General features: G+C 37.2%; 1 protein-coding gene across 2 annotated transcripts in view; it reads left to right on the forward strand.

The window, feature by feature from the left end:
* rxfp1 (relaxin family peptide receptor 1) overlaps positions 1-7,025 on the forward strand; it is a 75,717-nt gene extending 68,692 nt beyond the window's left edge. For both annotated transcript variants that reach the window (XM_039813629.1, XM_039813630.1), the window contains 3 exons: positions 2,891-3,301; positions 3,515-3,733; positions 4,571-7,025. In XM_039813629.1, coding sequence (XP_039669563.1) covers positions 2,891-3,301; positions 3,515-3,733; positions 4,571-4,968 — 1,028 coding nt within the window. In that variant the 3' untranslated portion in view covers positions 4,969-7,025. The remainder of the gene's footprint in view (positions 1-2,890; positions 3,302-3,514; positions 3,734-4,570) is intronic.
* Positions 7,026-7,393: the final 368 nt, after the last annotated feature.

Raw genomic sequence — 7,393 nt, forward strand, 5'->3', positions numbered from 1 at the left:
AAATAATCCAATAGAAAGGGAACCAGGGCTATGATTACTTCCAGGTTGGCCTATGAAAATATGTCCTTTTTGCAGAACTCTATATAACGCAAACACGTCCATCTGTAAAGTACATCACTGGTATAGAAAGCCATTGAATGGATCTATTCAGGTTTAAAAATCAATGACTTTATTCCAAAGAGATAATTTCCTTTGACTAGTAACTGCACAGAGAGAGAAAACATAAAAGCACAGAATATATAGGAAATATGCCTATTCAGACATGTAACATATATAAGTCAAGTATAAAGGACCTACGTGGACTTACTATAAGTCTCCAAGCAGCGGAGTTCAAAGAGCTCAGAATGTGCAAAGCAGAAATTCTATGATGTAGCGAATATCTGCTCTTTCCTGCTCCATCCACAATAAAAGCCAAGCGGAGGATGGCAGTTTTATTCATTATCTCATTTTGGTGCTCACTTGCTTCTGTCGACCTTTTAAAAGTATTAGTAGAATGTCAGTAGATTTTCAGTAGCACACTAATTTCTTATGGCTGAGATCCAGACAAAAACAGAGTAAGAGCGAAATAGTTCAGATATTATTTATTCTTTGCTTCTTTATAATAACAATGAATTATGTCTCTCTGTGCAAGCAGGAGGAGTCTGAATGTTGCTGTTAATCCAGTAATGAATGTGGTGGAACAAAGAAGGAAGTCGTAAACAAAGTAGAGACGTGCAGATCAAATTTGAGTCACCGGTATTGTGGTTTAAAGCCAAGAGTTTTCGTAAAAGAATGGTTATTTCTGAAATGAACTTGTTTGTGGTAATTCAACATACATTGAGCTTCCAGGCTCTCTGTATTTCACTTTTTCTTACCTAACACCTTCTTTATTATTTATTTCTCAGATTACCTTTTTCTTACTCAACTCAGAGCCCTGTTGAGTTAACCACATGTCAACTTTAATCTTTTACACCTTGATGTACTCGTGGGAAATGTATAAAAATGTAGACTGCATGTATATCACATTAAATAACTAAATAACAATTACCAAAGCAGCTACAAAGGCAAACACATATTACGTTGAATCGCATTTAGGGGTATGTGTCAGCTTTCAAAATTGAGAATCATTCAGGCACAACAAAGCCTCACCTCAGCTGTCCCATTCAATGTTCGCACGGCGAGTCTTTAATGAGGATATATATTGTGCGTATACTATGCTCTTTGAAGGGCATTTATGTGTCCATATCCATATAAGGAGTTAGAGTTTGAAGTATAAAAACTTTAACTTAAGGTCAGGGCCAGATTCAAAAACATCTGTGTAGATTTAAAGCCTTAAAGCCAACGGTCTATGCATGAAAGGATAACTCTGTATATACAGTCTTTCCACTAGATGTACAGAATAAACCCCCCTTAAATATGTCTTAACCCCTCTTGTATAAGTCTTGTTCTTTGTCATCATGTAATTATGCGCACATGAGTAATGCCTAGTCTACAATTATTCATAAATATCCATGTGTATGTCAAACCTATTATCAAATGCATGTCTTTGCCATGTTTCTTAGAGTATGACAACATTTATTCACAACAGAATATAATCATGCAATTTCGAAGACATTTTGATAAGCCTATTTCCTTTCTTGCCGAGAGTTGCATTAGAAGATTAATACCACTCTCATATCTGTATAGTAAATATGCCAGCAGCCTGTTAGCTTAGCATAAACATTGAAAACAGAGATGCAGCTCGCCTTTGTCCAAGTTCCTTCTGTACCTCTGAAGCTCACAAATTAATACGTATATTGATTGTTTAATACAGTCAAAAAATGAAATCTGAAAATGAGAATTTTGCTGTTTTAGTGGGGGTCTTGCTAGATTATCCAGGAAGTCTGGCACAAGTCTTTTTCTTTAATGCACATTTCGTTTTTGCTGTGCTAAAAAGATGAATGAGCCAAATAAATATAGCCCAAATTCCCCTTTTACTCTCATTCTCTTTGACAAATTGTTATATAGAAAGGTCTGTGTGTAGAAGTAAAGCATATTTGGAAGTAAGTACATCTACAACATCTGGCCCTTGTTTTGCAGTCACGACCTGGCAGTTCATATTTTGTGATAATAGACGTGTATGTATCATATAGATGCATCTGCTGGGGTTTGATTATTATGATTGAGCTGTTGAGATCAAATTCCACTTCAAACGCTGCAGCGTGACAAGGAGGGTACTAATTTTGATTTCTGAATGTATGCTGTTTTTGTATGCCTCTATATTAAATATTGAGCATGTCAAATAGGCAGCCTAGTACAGAATGTTTCTTGGATCTTGCAATACTCATGAAATGAGTTTGTTTTTCTCCGTTTTTCTTTCTTGAAAACAAAGAACAATGCTCTCTGCGCTCTGCGCTCTGCTGTAATTTACTTATATTGATCAAAACGGTTCAGAATGTATAAAGCCCTAGCTGAATCTCGTGGTTGTCCTTGGTTTCTTTTCTTGTGCGTTGGATGGCCGCTGTCTTTTTTTTCTTTTCATGTAGGGTTATACTTGGTTTAATTCTATTCTCACTTGAAGAAATGGCATTGTTATCGTTCAAAAATTTTACAAAAACAACACTTTTTTTATACCAATTTTATAAATCCAAAAGAAATTACATTACACATGACGGCACAAATCTTTTTATTTCTTTTTCAGCTCCTACTACGAGTTTTTCCAGCCTCCTTCCTAGACATGTAACGTTAGACAGCCAATCACAAACATTATTAGATCTTGGGAGAAGCATGCTGCGAGCTTATTGGCTCACTGACGCTTACTGTCATAGTATGCTAGATCTGAACGTATCCTTGAAGTTAACCCAGACATCTGTACAGTCAACACTGGAGATATTCTTAATATATTGTAAATTACAGCTCTACTTCCTTGCAGGTGCGGACGGGCTGATGGGCATCTACCTTTTCATGATTGGTGCATATGATTTGAAGTTCCGCGGCGAGTACAACCGACATGCTCAGGCCTGGATGGATAGCAGTCAGTGTCAGGTCATTGGCTCTTTGGCCATGCTGTCCACTGAGGTATCCGTCCTTCTCCTAACTTACCTCACTCTGGAGAAATATATCTGCATCGTCTACCCTTTCCAGTACTTGACGCCTGGCTGGCGACGAACTGTCACCATTCTTCTTGGGATATGGGTGTTCGGCTTCATTGTTGCCCTCCTGCCGCTGGTGTTCAAGGGGCTATTTCGCAACTTCTATGGGACCAATGGCGTTTGCTTCCCACTGCACTCTGAGCAGCCAGAGACCCTTTGGGCTCATGTTTACTCCATCGTCATTTTCCTGGGTGGGCATTTGTTCTTGCAATAGCTTTTTTCTCTTGTGTTTATTTGTTGTTTTCTTTATTCTTTATTTACTATCTAAAGCTAATTGTAAAAGCACAGTCTCATTATTTAGTGAGCATATTTGTATGTATATGCTGGTGAATTTATAGCTTTGTTATTATTGTGCATCCACAGTTCAAATATGAGCGAGAAACTAACCAAATATCTCTCTGCAGGTCTGAACTTGGTGGCATTTCTCATCATTGTCTTAGCCTATGCAAGCATGTTCTATAACATCCAGAGAACAGGGACTCAGACCACTAAATACAGCAACCACATCAAGAAAGAGGTGACCATCGCCAAAAGATTCTTCTCTATTGTCATCACTGACTCCCTTTGCTGGATCCCCATCTTCATCCTCAAGATCCTGTCACTGCTGCAGGTCGAGATTCCCGGTACAGTAGAAGTGCTATAACCATTTCAAGGAAAACTCATAAAGGAATAGTAAAATAAATGTACCTTACAGAGTATTTAAAAGAATACTCCACTGAAAGTCTGCATGTTGAGTATCAAATACGCCTGTAGCCTGCTCTTTTGCGCAGGAACGGCAGCTGTAGTGTGCTTCACAGCAATTGAATTTGATGGCAACCAAGATTCATGTTAGAAAATATGCATCAAAATGGCCATAGAAATTTCTCCAACAGCTACTGCAGCATAATCCACTTCCCTACTGTTGATTCCTATGCTCAGGATGTTCCAAATAACTGTTGCTTTGCCAATAAATCAAAACAATTGCCACTTTCCACAGCTATGACTCAATAGCATGACACAGAAATGAAGAAGACCTATGTATTAACTTTGTAGAGCCACCATCTTATAGGGAGATGAACTCAAATAAGAGATTTTTGTGGTGGAGTGTCTTTAAAGTATTGCATTTTCTGTGTGTTATTACATTTCAAAGTAGTCTAGCAGGTATCGTTACTAGGTTTTAAATGTTTTAAAGGTACTTTTCACTGTATAAAGAGCATTTAACTGCAGCTATCAGTTTGCACTGTACATACCCAAATGACCCATTAGTGTTGTGCATAATCCAATTTATACATAACCTGGTGAGCCGTGGCTTCTTAGTATCCTGTTAGGATGAAAGGGGTTTTCATTTATTATATAAAGGGGTTTGACTAAAGGAATTTATGTTGAAGTATTCTCCCAACTCATAACCGTTAATTTAAAATCTTTTAGACAATATGCCAGCTGTGTTTTTATTTCTCTCTGTGTCTTTTCTGTCTCTGCAGGTACCATCAGCTCCTGGGTGGTCATATTTATTCTGCCCATCAACAGCGCCCTTAACCCCATCCTTTACACGTTGACCACACGGCCCTTCAAAGAGACCATTCTGCAGGTATGGGCTAACTACAGGCAAAGGAGGCCTCTGCTCAGCGGTCACCAAGCTCATCATCCGTCGCTCACCTGGCAGGAAATGTGGCCCCTGCAGGAGAACAGCCATGGCCCCGCCACGGGGCACCCGCTGGAAACGACAGGCACGATAGTTAAGCTCACGCCTGTGGAAAATACTAATGAGGGATACAATGACATTACCACATCCACACAGCAATTCCAGAAGCAACATATAGTGCTGTCAGTATGCTCAAAGAAACAAGCACCCACCACCCACACATACACAAACAAATGATCTGGATGTGGATTAGCAGATCTACATGGAGCTGTTTGTAATTTCATCAAAACATTACATCATCTGATTAAATGTAATTCAAATTCATTCATTTAAGCAATTAAAAATACACTGTTTAAAGGGACAGTCCTTGATTTGTGCCCATATTTCTTATTTGTAGTAAAACAGCATTAGTATTCATTATTATCATTGGAAATTCCACTGCATGCATGTCTTTCCTGGGCAGCAGCCATCACAGCAGTGGATTAAGTCAAAGTGTGGATACCTTTACATAGCAGTACAGCTCCTCTAATAAAGACTACATGTTAGCTCCAAAAATATATCTATCAGTACAGAGCAGAAGCCATGCCCCACTTATGGTTTGGCTTTTGTTTCACTAGCTTTCATTGCTCAGTTTAATTTCTCACAGAGGGCTTCTTTCATCATTCTTTCTGAAAGTATTCTGTCCATATTCTGATCGGAATATTGATCTACTATTAAAGTGGCAAGTAAAATTTGGACAGCTTCTAACTGAGATAAAAGACAGAATAATTTGTTCAAATCCAACCTTTGCCAGCGCCTCTGTGGCTAAGACTCATTAAATAGATTGTTGTTGAATGCTAAAAAAAAAAAAAAAATTAATTGTTGAGTGTGTACATTTTATTTTGGACTTTGGAAACTGTAGTTTGACAACAACAACAAAAATCAAGATTCACTTACCAGCTTTTTTCAGAGCTTTTTAGGCACATCTTGTGGTCTTTCTCATGGAGTTTAAAAATAAAAAAGTAAGTGTTTATATCTACAGTAGAATATTTTTTTGTTTGTAATATGGACAAGATAAACCTTATCATGGTATTATAATACCAGTAGCTGTAAATCAGCCCATGCTGTTGTGGCAGCCAGTGACAGTAAAGTGCAATGCTGGTGTACCGATGACACTAATGCAAAGGGATTGTATGGGAGACACATTGCAAAACACCACAGCAACGACAAGTTATGTTCCAACGATGTTCCTAAAAATTTAGAATTATAAATAGAATAGTAATTGTAGATTATGTAAACATCAAAAACAGGAACCACTAAGATCGCAGCACACGAGGAAGTAAACATAGAGAGTATTTAAAGCTCTTTATAGCCTAGTGCTCACTATTTATCTGAATTACACTAAACTGAAAAAGACCACAACTGGTATTTGTTTGCTTTTTAACTTTGCAGCAAGTTCATTGTAGTTCGTAATGCCTTTTCCAGGCCCTGAGCAAGGATGTCTTATGGGAACATTATGTGTCAAGGAAAACTGTAAAATTTGCAGCTTGAGGCTTTGAAGCCTCAGTCACTGGACAGGTCTACTGAAGAATATTGTTGAGTGAATCAACCCAGTTTTATGCATTTCTCTTTATAAAAGGGAATGGTCATCAGTATACATTTCATGCTGCTAGTTTAATCTTGTATTGATAATAATACATGCAACCTGTTTGGTATTTAGTCCATAAAAAAAGTATTTTCTGTGTTGCCTCTGCCACCAAAAATTATCTTATGGAAATATTGAATGTAATGTATGAGATATGTCCGGTATGATTCACAAAGAATGTACTTAATTTGGGCAGAATAGATTTCCCCAGCTGGTCTGGGGGTTTAAACTTGGACTCAACCAACCACTACACCACACGACACATTTTTTACACTGATCTGCACAGTGAAGATTTGTACAATGACCATAAACTCTTCTGTGCATATTTTGTTTAATGAACTAATGATTCCTGTGGAAATTGATCTTTTCAGACATTGTAAATGTAGGAATGTATAGCAAACATACTACAAGAGAGTAAATTAGTTATTAGAATATGTGAATTCATAGTATGTGCTGTTTGTGTCAACATTACATTCCCATACGTGCTGAAAAGACTAAGAAGCCAGTAATTTCTTTGAGATATATTGATAGTATCTGCAGGCTTACATGTAATATTGATAGGTATGTTTAAATATTTGTTGTATTGACTTGTGTCCTACTATAATTACTTACAAAGGTAGTTTTTTATTTTTGTTTTTCTTGTGCACAATAAATAGTCCTTGTATCTGCATGTCGACTTGTTTATTATTTGGTTTAGATTGGTTATCCTATTAGTTTAGGCACTGTTTGGATTTTGAAACTGAAGCAAACACTTTCTAAGTAAAGGAAGCACTGTAAAAATGTGTCTTGATTATTTTGACATATTTAGAATAGCAAACAATGGTGGGAAAAGGATTCAGATCATTTACTACTGTAAGTAAAAGTAGCAATATCCATAGAGGTTATAAAATTGAAAACAGGAGTTGGCCATGGAAGAATGTGCAAAACTTTGAAATCAGTGCGCTAAAATTGAAAGCCCATTTCCACCACAGTGATGAAAAAAATCGTGTAAGTCATAATGAGAAACTTTCTCAAAATAATTACTTAGTTTCTCAAAAT

Source organism: Perca fluviatilis, chromosome 10 (assembly GCF_010015445.1).
Source record: "Perca fluviatilis chromosome 10, GENO_Pfluv_1.0, whole genome shotgun sequence".
NCBI lineage: Eukaryota > Metazoa > Chordata > Actinopteri > Perciformes > Percidae > Perca > Perca fluviatilis.